The 14,279-nt window shown below is 31.1% G+C and overlaps 1 protein-coding gene across 1 annotated transcript in view; it reads right to left on the reverse strand.

The window, feature by feature from the left end:
* LOC145052884 (uncharacterized) overlaps window positions 1–11,649 on the reverse strand; it is a 34,638-nt gene extending 22,989 nt beyond the window's left edge. The window contains exons 1-3 of the mRNA XM_079000802.1: window positions 11,306–11,649; window positions 6,218–6,346; window positions 108–255 (exon numbers count right to left, since the gene is read on the reverse strand). Coding sequence (XP_078856928.1) covers window positions 108–255; window positions 6,218–6,346; window positions 11,306–11,649 — 621 coding nt within the window. The remainder of the gene's footprint in view (window positions 1–107; window positions 256–6,217; window positions 6,347–11,305) is intronic.
* Window positions 11,650–14,279: the final 2,630 nt, after the last annotated feature.

A 14,279-nucleotide genomic window follows, 5' to 3' on the forward strand; every position in this document is an offset into this window, starting at 1 on the left:
GAATCACACACTGATATCTTAGTAACAATTAGCAATAAGCAAAGTATATTGAAAATAAAATAAAAAAATAGAAGACAAAAAACATGAGAAGACGGAAAAATTGCTACCTTGCACCAATTTGCTTGTATACTAGAGTTGCTTGACTTTGACCGGTATACTAGAGTGGTTTGATTTTGACCAAATAAGATCACATTTATATAATAGTAGCTCAACCCCAAATGCGTGATTGAGGCCAATTTATGTCCAAGACTAAGGCTACATGTCTCTTTGTATATATACCATTAAATAATTTTTCTAAAGATAATCTTGAGAAAACATCTAAACGGTCTACAGTTTAATAGAGAAATTTACACCACACAATGACACAAGAAATACATCGTAGATTTGTCTTTTGAATTTGAAAGAAATACATCGTAGATTTGTCTTTTGAATTTGAAAAATGATAGTGACACCAAGGTTTTTGAAAGCCTCTATTTGTTGGTTATAGATATTTTATGTCCATCATATCGCCGATAAAAATAAAATATAATGAATTTATCCATTAAAGTTGTGGATTCAAACTGGCGGCTCAAGACCGAGGGTACAAGTCCAGTAAGAGCAGACAAGAGTTTTTTGTTGTTATAAATAAATTGGTTTTTGACAAAAAGGTCCCTAATTTTGTCACGGTTTTGTCAATATGATAATTTTTTATTCATTAATGTTAAAGTTTCTCAAGTTTTTTACTGTATTTTTTTTATTTTTTCATTCTTGTCATTGTTCCGTGTGACTCAGGTTCAAAAAAATCTTTTAAGTATATATATATATATATATATATATATATATATATATATATATATATATATATATATATATATATATACTAATTTATAACCCGTGGAAACCACGGTTATAAAATTAATTGAAATTTTATAGTAAATTCTTAAAATTAATAATTAATTATTTTAAACAAATTATTAAATACGATATATTTATATTAGTTTTGTGAAATTATAATCGTTGATTCAAATAAATATATATAATTAATTTTTAATATATATTAGACATTTTTTATTTGTGAATTAATGAAAACAATGATATAAAATTTAAAATTTAAAATGGAGAATAAATACATTGACAAATAACATCACATTAATTAGGAGGTCTAATAAATTTAAAATGGAGAACTAATAGATTGACAAGTGTCATCACACACACACACATATATATATATATATATATATATATATATATATATATATATATATATATATATATATATATATATACGAGTTTAGGTTCATTTGAGACAATGTTAATTTTGTGAGACCGAGAGATACAATCTAAAAATAAATTTAAAATGCAAAATAAAAGGAAAAATCCGAAAATACTTTTTTAAATTATTATTTTCGTCATTTTATTTACCTAAAAAAAATTTAAAAAAAAATAAAATCAATAAAAATTACATTTTTTTTTTGAAAAATACGTGAAATATTATAATATAATATTACACTGTAAATATTCTAATGTGATTTTTAGAATGTTAGAATATTTTAGTATTTTACTAGATTTGTCAGATAAAATATTATAATATTTTATTAGAATACTTCACAAATATTTAAAAAAACGGTAATTTATTTATTTATTTTTTTATTAATTTTTTTTTGGATAAAAAATGACGAAACTAGTATTTTAATTTTTTTTCGGATATTTTCAATTAATTTGCATTTTAAAAATATTTTTTTATCTATAAAATGAGTGGCTAGGATTGCGTCTATCTGTCTCATAAAATATAGTGGTTTCACATGAATTTTTATATATATATATATATATATATATATATATATATATATATATATATATATATATATATGTTCAAGTATTCTAAGTAATTAATGTGTGGATGTAGTAATGATTGTAAGCCAATCATTTCAAACACCTAAATAAGGGTTAAATGATAATTTTAACCATTAATTAATTTTGATAATTAATAATTATTTAATCACCCTAAAATGTTGGATTAATTTTGTTAAATCATGTGTGCGTGCTTACCACTAATCTCAAAAACCCTATTTGCCCCAATCTTGATTCTTCGCTCCCAACTCGATCCAAACATCGTCCTTTTGGCTGTCGACCACCGCCACCATCATCTCCATCGTCAACCACTAATATCATTTGACCATTCATTGTCGGTCCTCCACCACTCGCCTCTGTAACCTTACCACAATTGTCGATCACGTCTGCAACGATTCCCCTCTTCGTCCCATTTTTTATCGTTTTTCCGGCGCCGTTCTGGTCGTATTTGAGGCAAGATTTGGGGATGCATGGCTGACTGATTCATGACAGAACATTTCTCCTAAAGCTGTCGTTTTTGGTTCATCAAATTCAAACAATTGCAAATATTCGTGAATCAAGAATTTTAAAAAAGGTAATTATTGATTATTAATTGCTTATTTTTGTGCTATTATTGATTCAGAATTCATATTATGAGGTAGACACTGTATAATTTAGGAGTTGTGAAGTCAATACCCACAATGCTCTCATTCTTCTTTAATTTTATATGTCCATCCTTTGTATTTACAATTTAACTTGATTAGTTGTATAAAAAAAACTTCGAGTAAAAACTTATAGCCAACATCGATTGGTTTTGGATTATGAAATTAAATCTATTTTTAATTTGAAAATGATGATTACGTATGCTATTTCTTAAAAAAAAAACTTCTAGTGAACATTTGTAGCAAACACTGAATTAGTTTTTACCTAACATGATTTTTTTTGGTTTTTTCTTTTTTATCAACATCACTAGCCAAAACACATCACTAGTCAAAAGAAAGAAGAAATGGACAAAGTCATGAGTTACTCACCTATATGTTACTCTTTGAACCCTAGGAGGTGGTAAATCCCAAACCACATGCTGATTTTTTTTTTAATTCAAATGCATGATCTAAATTTCCATTTTGCATTCGTATATAATAATGGTAAGGTTAATTGTGCAAGAATTGAATCTTGAATTTCAATTATGTCGGAATGGAATCTCCAAATCCGATTATGTCGGATTTGAATCTCGATATTTCCTTTGTGATTTGTGCATTTTCGGCAATTCTTGGTTATGAGTTTTTGTGCAATTCACAAGTATGCAGAGTTGTACAAAGGACTTTAGTTTTTTCTTTTTCATTTGGTAATGAACTATTCTTTCAGAATGGCTTGAAGAATGAATCAATGATTGATCATACAATAACAAGACTTGGAATTTAGTTTAATAACAAGTTACATTGAAGAAAATTAAGTGTGGTTATTTGGACCATTGAAGAAGATTAAGTGTATTTGTTCAATAATTGTATATTTTAGAATGACATTCTTAAGAATTTTATTCATTTTGATGACATTCTGTTAGAATATGTACAATTATATTAAAATGTATCGGTATGTAAGAATATTTATGAATTTGTATTTAAGTTCGAATGTGTATGAATATATTAGAATGTTGTTATTATTCAATTTAAGGTTCAAGAATTTTATTATTATTCTTTATTAATATTCCAATAGAAAAACAATCTAACAAAACAATATCATAGAACATCATTCCGACGGAATAACATTCTGACATATTTAAAATTGAATTAATTAAAAAAGTCAGAATTCAAAATTAAGTTAATAAAAAATCCCTTAAAATTTGAAAATTTCCTTTTTAAAGTTTGTGTTTCCTAATTTAAAAGTAATGGAAATGTACATTTTTACCATTCTTTTCATTAAATGGTATTATTATTATTATTATTTTTTTTTAAAATTAGTAATGAGGATAAATGTCTTTCTTAAAATAACTAAAATGATTGGTCTACAATCATTCTTACATGTACACAATAATTAGTTAGAATATAATAATGTAACCATATATATATATATATATATATATATATATATATATATATATATATATATATATATATATATATATATATATATATATATATATATGGGTGTGTGTGTGGTTTTTTACCATAAATATGTCTATTCATATTATACGTATTTATATATAATTTTTTAAACTAAACATCGTATAAATATGTTTTTCAAAAGTATAAATTTACATTTTATGTTTTTTAGAAATATAAAGGCATTTTTTAGAAAGATTAATATATTTATTAGAAGTATATATATGTTTTTTAAAAATATAAAAACGTATATATATTTTTATACTTCTAAAAATATAAAAATAAATACATATATTTATACTTCTAAAAAATATAATTATACTTCTGAAAAACATAAAATACATATTTATGCTTCTTAAAAGATAAAAATATATATTTATACTTCTAAGAAGGTAAAAATATATATTTTTTCATATAAACACACTTTTAATTGATATGTTTCTAGATATGTAAAAATACATCTAAAAAGATATTAATATTTCAAAAAATATATTTATATTTCTAAAAAATATAAAAATACATATTTATATTTCAAAAAGTTATATTTATATGGTGTTTAGTTAAAGAAAATCAAGTATAAATTTATATTTTGTACATGAATATGTATAATATAAAAAAAAACATATTTAGATAAATCCGTAAAAGATTTGTAAACTTAATATTTTTTTACAAATTTGATTTCATAGTAACATGGAAAACTCGTTATTATAGTTAACAAGTGAAAATGATTTCTTTTTTGGCAAACCTTAGACATTAAAGAATAAGAAATTGTCACAAGACAAAACGAATAAAGTTTGACAATTTAAAAACTTTTATGCAGAAGCCTTAACTAATATAATTCGTTAGGCCACTTATTTGTTAATTTGTTATAACTTATAAACTAATGTTTTTTTATTGTTCAAATATGATATTTTCTATCGCAAAATTCTAAAAAAATATAGCTTCAATAAGCCGGTAATCAGAGAAATGATTTATACAAACGAGTTTTAGTTTTAACGACAACTCAAAAAGGAAGCCGTTTTAAACCCATAATTGTTCACAAGCAGATACGAGATTTAATCTATATACAACTCCAAAATCAAGGTTACAGCTCTAAAAAGAAACTGGTTTAAACCCGCTATTGCAGATACGAAATTTAAGGGGTGTTTGGGAGTAATGTTTGAAATTTAAAAGTCCTTTTAGATAAAAGTGTTTATTGATTTATAGTGATAGTAAAGGGAGTTTTTTAAAAAGTATTTGGATTAGTTTTTATGGTGAAAAAGCCAACAAGTCAATAAGTTAAAAAATACTTTTTGAAGTTATTTTGGTTAAAAAGCCAAAAACAGTTTCAAAAAATCATGTTTTATATGCTTTTTAAAAAGTGTTTTTTTTGAAGCTAACGAAGAAACTATTCTAAAAAGCCCTTTTGAGTTGTTGAAACATTTTTTTTGACTTAGAGTAAATTACATTATTCGTTATTGGTCCAAATGCTAAATTGCATGTTTAGTCTCTATTTTTAAAAATTAATTCGGATCGTCTCTTATATTGTTAAAAGTTGCACGTTTCGTCCCTAAAATCGTTTACTAGACATAAAATGTCTATTTTACCCTTATCTATTTATTTTTGATTTATTTTTAAGTTGTTAATTATTATTAATTTTATTTTAAAGAAAAAAATAGCTTACCTTATTAATCTATTATTAAAAGAAATGGGCTCCACCCTCATACACCTCTTCTTCATCTTTCATCTCAAAGATTTCTTTCCCCTCTTGTTTATCACCGGAAATCACTGCCGGAAAAAGTATTCCGTCGGATCAACCACCACCATTGTTCCTCTTTACCACCATCTGTCGTATCCTATTTCTCTCTTTTCTCATCTAAAAGGAAATCAATGTAGAACAAGAGAATTAGTGAGAAATAAAACTCCACCTGAACCCATATGCTTCTGCTCCTTCGTCTTCTCCGACTAATCTACCAGTTGAAGGCAATCGAGGTACATATTTGAGATGATAGTGGCGTTCAGTAGCTCTGTCGGAGACTGTGGTGATGGCGGGCATCAGAACTGGAGAGATGAAGATATTGAGTTATGGTGGTCGGTGGGTATGATGCATTTCTCCAGCACCACTACCCAAAGGAATTAGAGAGTCGATCTCTATCACACAGATCGGCGGAGTGAAGTGCAGATCCACAAAGCTACAACCCATTTAGGGTTTGGTGAGACAATCTTCAGAGTTTTCTGGATGAGTTTTCCAACTGCCCCCCATTCGAACACCACCTATCACCGCTCCTAACTTCCTATTGGAGTTCAGATCTTAATAGTAATGTAGAAACCTGGGGAGGAGTGTAGAGGAGGAGATGGTGAAGGCGAATGTGTTGGCATAGGCGGCGGAGCTTGTAGCGGTGTTGGTGTTGTTGCTGATGGTTAAATAGGTGGGTATGCTGGTATTGTTGATGTTCCACCTGTAACATCGTAAATTTTCAAACAAAATTTTCATTTTTAAATCACATAATTCTCATCAAGATAATTCACAAAACCCCCAAAGTGTTAAATTATCAAAATTACAAAATCATAATTGTTTGAATTATCCATCCTGTGTGTACAATCAAGCTGGCGTCTTCCCGTGATCCTGAGAAGTACCTGAAACACAAATCACATAACACGGTAAGCACGAAGCTTAGTGAGTTCCCCAAAATACCACACACATCTCATTAGCTTCTCATGGCTATATCTCAATAAAGGCCCTCCGATCAATGTATCTCAGTGGAGACCCTCCGGCCCCACAACTCGGGTTAGACCCTCCGGTCCTAACTCAATGAAGCTCAGAATAATACACAACATAAATAACAAAGACATAATGTAGGATATCACAATACTCAGTAATAGCATACAAGACCCTCCGGTCACACAAAGTTACCACTCATGGTAAGTATAGTGAGAAGACTCACTTCATAAGCAAGCAAGTAAACTGCGTACCCCTCGAACGGTCTAATCCCCGCCTACATGTCATGATCATCTCTAATTAACACTTATAACCACAACTTTAAATAAATTCGGTCAACCTCTCTCTCTCAGGGGCGGATCCAAGGGGGTATCCCGGGATACCTCTCAAAAAAAATTCGGTAGTGTAAATTTTTTAGAAAAAAAATCGTTTTATGTAGTGTATATATACGCATCCCTTCACTTATAAGCACAAACAAATAGTTAGTCTACTGGTTAAGGTGTTGGTTTGATGAAATAAAGGTCTCAGGATCAATTCTTGCTCCTTACAAATTATTTGTTTACATATCTTTTATTTTTCCAACTATTATATTCTTTTATTTTCCCAACTATTTTATCCCACATCGCCAAACATATATAAACTTAGTTATTTTCATCTATTATATAAGGTTGTTATCATCATGCTTTATTTGATATCTACTTTAAGTCCACATCGATTGAAGTATCAAAACATACTTCAACTTCATGTTTATATAACAATACTTGAAGTTAGCTAACGATTCGATTAAGGTTTGGGTTTAAAACCAAAACCAAACCAGAAAACCCAAGTACAAATTGAAAACCGAAAAACCAAATCAATGGTATTAGGTTCGGTTTTGTTTAAAATTTTCAAAACTGAGGCTGTTGATTTTGGGTTCGGTTTTAGGAAAAACTAACCCGAGCCGCCCCATGCTTAGTTGTTGCGGTGATACCCAGAAAAAAAAAATTGGGATACCCCTTTGCTTTGAGACTGGCTCCGCCACTGCTCTCTCTAACTCTTGAAATGGGTAAAAGAACATTTTACCCCTCCATCGTCTCCATAATCCAAGTCTTGACCAAACCCTAAAAGTCAATATAAGTCAACACTCGAGTCAATAGTCCCTCTTGACCCAACTCGTCGAGTGCATCTATGTGACTCGTCGAGTTTCCTCGTTTCCTCAGAAGTGTCGTGAAAATGCAACTTAACTCGTCGAGTTGTCTCATCAACTCGCCGAGTTACACATGTCCAGACTCGTCAAGGAAATCCCTAACCGACTCGTTGATTTCGTTCACCAACTCGTTGAGTCCCTTCAATCCCTTTTCTCATTCAGAGGATTATATGCAGAAATGGTGTCTCATACTCTGGATCTAGCCTTCTAAGGCTCACTTATCACGTAAAGTTGCAAGCTTTACGTTCATGCATGGAATCTATGGCTCAAAATGCCAAAACAAGCTCCATAAGAGGTCTCATGCATGGAAACTTGTCCAAAGCTTGATAAAGCTTGGATTTTTGGGCTCATGGGACCTCAATATGCTCAGATATGGAATCTCAACTCCATGACAAGCTCATAACACTCTAGAACTAAAAGAAGGATGGGAAAAGGCCCTAAACTCCCTAAAACGAGATCTAACTAAACAATGAGCACGATAGTGACTTTTTACCTTCAAACAAAAGCTAAGAATGAGTGAACACTGGATCCAAAAGCTCCTTTTCGTCCAAGGTCTCTTGCTCTTCAACTCTCCTCCAAGAATGCACTATAACCCACAATATTAGCCTCTGTTTCTCTCACACAAGGTTACAACTCGATTAGGGTTTCTCATAGTGTAGTAGGGTGACAAGGGTGGCATAAATGAGAGCTTAAGGTCCTTTAAATATGACACAAATCCGAAAAATTAGGGTTTCCTCACACAACTCCTACTCGTCGAGTCGGGGTCCACCGAATCGTCGAGTAGACTCTAAAAATCTTGCGGCCATAATAGTCTCTACTCGACGAGTTGGTGCTCCCCAACTCGTCGAGTTGCCCTGTCAAAAGAAATAAATAAATTAAATATCATACCTTGGGGTCGGGATGTTACACCACTGGTGGAGATGATGGTGTTGGTTTCCAAGAAAGGTAGAAGTAAAGGGGGGAGGGGAAGGGAAGGGAGGAAGGGAGGAGGAGAGGTGAGTGAGATGTGGTTGGTGGTGGGGTTATTTGTTTTTATTATTATTTATTTTTTAATCCTAAAAATTATATCTATATATATATATATATATATATATATATATATATATATATATATATATATATATATATATATATATATATATATATTAAAGGCAAAATAATCATTTTATGTTTATAGGAACCGTCCGAATGAAAAAAAATTAATATAGAGACTGTTCGAGTTAATTTTTGAAAATAAAGACTAAACGTGTAATTTGAGTCTTTGACCAGGAAGGAATCATTTAATTTACTCTTATGACTTATTAGCTTTTCAAAAAGCCAATAAATTGTTTTAAAAAACAATCTCAAACACCCCTTAATCTATATATTAATTGTAAAATATAAAGTCATATTTTGCTAAAGTAAATGTCATTTGCATCTTTTTATAACCCAAAGTTAAATACAAATGTCCAAATTTTACAAAGTTTGCCAACCCAATTTGGTGACGCATACAGCCATGCTAAACCATTGGCCATTACCATTTACTAATCCATTGATTCTTATTGACACGGATTTTATACGTTATCAATTTTTTATTTTTTTCTATACATAATCAATATATAGTCGAGTAATAATTATTCCTTCCGTCTCGAATGAAGTTTGATTTGAAACAAAATTTAATGAACTACTAGTATTTGATTAACCTTAATGACCAAAAAAAAATAACGACCACTCGAATTTGAAAATTGAGAAATAACCGCGTCAAGAAGAGTGTTATTTCTGTACAAATTTTGCTGACATTTAATAAAAACTGATTTCGAAATGCTTTTACTAATTTTCGAACTACTTTTACCAATACCTTTACCAAGATAAAGTTGTTTGAAAATTTCAAACTGTAAACAAATTTTCAAAGGATTTTAAGGTGACAAGACGTTTTCGAAAATGATATATATCTACTTTGAACTTCAGAAAAACTTATTATTTAGAAAACAGAATGTTGGCAAAGCTCATGTAGCAGAAACACTAATAAGATTATAATGCATAATTAATATAGATAGTTGACGATTGCCAGGTGCGACACCTTGCGGGTGTTGTTCGTTCTTTGTTGCTAATGGATGAAATCTTTTCATTTAGTTGTTACGTTGGAAGGAGTGGTGTCACCGAAACCGCACTTTCTTCCCGCCACATAAGCATCATGTCATTTTTTACTATACAAGTGTGGTTTCTTGACACACCAAGGGGGTGGTGCCACACTTTTATTTTTTTTATTTTTTTAAATTATTTTAACTAAAACTTCTTTTTTATTAAAACAGATAATTTTTCATTACTTGAAAATTAAAAAAAAAAACATTACATTGAAAATTCAAAAAACATTACATTGCATTTTCAAAAAAAAAAAAAAAACGAAAATACACACATGACATTAAAATAATCCTAAAAACTTAAAAAATACAAATAAAATAACTAAGGTGTTGTTTGTTTTTTCTGAGACAAAATGTCTACGGACCACATCTGTGGACTTCTGCAGTAGAAGAGGTGGACCAAACGTCTGCAGTCTGAAAAAAGAAGATTGTTTGTTTTTTTTAACATCTGTGGGCTACTAAAATAAATTGAAATCTAAATAAACTGATTTTTTTTTAAATTTCAAAGTGATTTTTTAATATTTTTATGACTTTGTTATAAATAATTAACGAATCTAGATCAACTTTTATGTATTATTATATAAAAAATAAAAATAAAAATGGTGTGAATTAACGTATATATTTGATAAAATCAAAAACTTTGTTTGTAAAGTTATAACTAAACATTATAATTAGTGATCAAAGAATATGATACATAAATGGATGAAAATAAACTTCAATTTTTTTCAATTAAATCCATTAAAAACGTACCATAAATATTTTCTCAAGAAATTGACGATACTGTATTAAATAATGTTTTACAAAATTTGGCAAAAAAATATAAGAATATATTATGATTTTTTTTTTCATATTTATATAAACAACTTCAACGACTATTATTGTAATAAATCTTTATTTATAAATTTGTCAAAAATATCATGTTTGCATCGTCGAACGTTTTTTTTTTAAGTTTTGTATATTTTTTTTCAAATTGTTTATAATTAATAAAGTTGGAAAAAACATAAATTAAAAAAAACTATAAAAAAATAAAGATATATATGTTTTTTTAGGCTAGAAGATGTTAGAAGACTCTAGTCCACATCTGCGCCAAGAAGAGGGAGCACATACATTTTTAACTCTGTAGTCTTCGAAAAAACAAACAGTCGGCGAAGGTTAATGTCTGTGCGTGGTCTGCGCGGCGCAGACAGAAGAGGCCACACAGATCTACAGACAAAAAACAAACACTGCCTAAAGCAAACTACATAAAGTCATTCTCCGAGAACTCGTCTTCGGAGTCATCCGGTGGATCCAAATTAAGGTTAATGTTTTGAACCCCGTAAATGTGTTCCACAAGTCATTGCGAAGATTGTGAAATGTTTCAGGGCAATGTATCTCTACTCTCCTGTTCATATACTCTTCGCCACCAATTTCTATTGGTTGTGTCTCTGGTATGGTTTCTTCCTCGTCAAATGCCCATATCGCTCTTCCTTCGTCTTCAATAATCATGTTATGCAATATGAGACATGTATACATGATTTCTTGAAGTTTTTCCTCGCCTAAATGAACTGCTGGTTTTTTCAATATGAACCACCATTTCTTCAGAGCTCCAAAAGCACGCTCAACATTCTTCCTGGCTCTTTCTTGAGCTCTCTTGAATTTCTTTTGTCTAGAACCATGTGGACACGTAAACGATTTAACAAACACAACATACTCATGATAGATTCCATCGACCAGATAATAACCATACTTGTATGACATTCCACGCACTTCAAAAGAAGAATCTGGTGCGGATCCATCGTATATGTTGTTAAATATAGGTGAACGATTAAGAACGTTGATGTCGTTAATCGAACCAAGAGAACCAAAAAAAGCATGTCAAATCCACATATCTTTTGATGCAACTACTTCAAGTATGACCGTTGGGTGACCATAATCACCTCGGGTAAATTGCCCATGATATGACGTAGGGCAATTTTCCCATGCCCAATGGAGACAATCTAAGCTTCCTAGCATTCCTGGAAACACATGCACACTAGCATGACGAGCTTGCAATTGCAAGATGTCATTACGTGTAGGCTTACGTAAATATTTTGGACCATAAAACTGAATCACAGTTTTATAGAAAAAGTGGAGACTGTCTCGTGCGATCCTAGCAGACATCCTAAAACTTTCGTTTAACGCATCAGGCAGAATGCCATATGCTAAATGACGAAGTGTGGTCGTGCATTTTTGTAAGGGAGTGAAACTGGGTGTACCTCTAGCATCATAGCGTTGTTGAAAAAAACTGCACTCCCTCGTTACATCTTCAACTATACGTTCGTATAAACCTTTGAACATTGTGAAGCGCATACGAAACTAATACCCTTGATAAGTGGCATTCTCTTGAAAATAGTCTTGTACCAAATGTTGGTTGGCTTCTTCATGATTTTTGAAAATATATATCTTCGTGTTCTCCGTTGAGAACTTACAGTTGCGTTATTGCATAAAGTATCGTATGTTTGTTTTGTCATTTGAGCACATGCAACAGCGACATCAAAAATAGTCTGAAATTCTTCTGAAGATGAAGAAGATGACATTCTTGAGAGAGACTGGTGATTTTTTTCTAAAAAGATTGAGAGAAAAGAGGTTGTATTATGGTTAAAAACAAATGACGTGTATATGTATATATAGGAAAGAAAGGCAAAAAGAAAAAAAATAAAGCGAAAAAGCATTCAATGGTCAAATATTAAACCAACCAATCACGTGACGCGATACTCTCCAGCCGCAGTGCAGCCAAAACCGCACAAGACCACAGTCTGGGGGCGGTGTGCGCGGTCCAGGTGGCACAAACCGCGGTCCCAGACTGCGGCCACACCCTCTAGCCTTACCGATGTTCAAAATAATTTCAGTAATGCAAAAAGACCGGCTGGTGGGACCGAGTCTAATGATAATCATTTAGTAGGAAATCATTCAATTGGAAATGGATCCAGTAGTACCAAAAGCAATCAATAAGAAAATATGTCGACTCTAGATTACGGATACATGAAAAACATGTCATAAAAATGATCATGTTCTTTGCGATGCAAATGTGGGGGCTAGTCAATATGTTTCTATGTAGCACCAAACAACAGGACTCGATCGTTATGTTCCTCTCGTGTATCAACCAAAAAGGAAAGCTAGTTAGTGTTTTCCTCCAACGTAACACACAACCATTTACTATGAATCTCAATGTTGTGTATGAAACAAAATGAGAGGCTAGCTAGTGTTTTACCTTCATAGTAGGGATTAAAGTGGGTCAAAAACCGGACCCATTTACCCGGACCCGGAAAACCCGAAACCCAAAATTGACGGATGATAAGAATCGGGAACCGGACCGGTATACGGTAAATGGTTCCGGTTTGGTTCCAGGTATCAAACCGGGTAAAGTGGGTATGAAACCGATTTGAACCGGAAATTATTAATTGGAACCAGATTCGTGTATTAGACTGAGAAATAATCGGAAACACGGTAATGTAGCTGAAAACCTGAGTAAGGGTGTTGTACGTTGCGTTATTTCATGCTTGTACATTGATGACAGCAAGCAAAGAGATTACCGACGTGGGTACTTCCTCACTTGATAAAAAGGACAAATGGTTTATGTGTGCATCGTAAGGTTGTACTGTACACTTGCAATGTGTTAAGTTTTGAGGATAAAGTGTCCATGTCATCAACCTAGGTATTCTCTTGATCTCTTTCCTATAAAACGACAAATCTAAATATATAGTACCTAAAACGACGGTGTTTGCCGATACACGGTTCTCCAAGTATATAGTAAATATTCGTTGTATCGCGTGCATGAATGTACTGGGGAGATACATAGATTTGGGTATTCTTAATTTTTTTATAGTCATTATTATAGGCCAATTGACCGTTAACGTTTTGGCTCGAATCAGTTTAAGCGTTTACTCCATAAATAACTGTTTATGTAATTTGCAAAGTAGTTATTATACCAGTATTGTAGAAAGTATATTATTGTAATATTTTTTTAATAAAATAGTTTAATAGCTTATATTATGCATTAAAAAACATTTGAATGGTTATTACAAATTCATGCATTCGTTTAATAAGGTTTTACATCTCATGATATATCTTTTGTTGTAACCTTATTAGCAAGATATAATTTTGCCCAATAAGAAGACACTAGAATGGAGTCAAACACATTCTTTGGTATCATCGAGGTATAGTAGATATGGGCTTATACTAATCAAATTCATCAAACGCAGAGTTAATTGGTTATGTAGATACTAGATATTTATCTGATCCACACAAAGCTCGATCCCAAACAGAGATTATAACAATTCATGAGATATTGCGGCTTGTATATCCCAATTCAAGGAATGGTTTATCAAAGGAGACAGAACCAAGCATAT

This window comes from Lactuca serriola, chromosome 1 (genome assembly GCF_051521515.1).
Source record: "Lactuca serriola cultivar US96UC23 chromosome 1, Lser_US96UC23_V15, whole genome shotgun sequence".
Taxonomy (NCBI): Eukaryota; Viridiplantae; Streptophyta; class Magnoliopsida; order Asterales; family Asteraceae; genus Lactuca; species Lactuca serriola.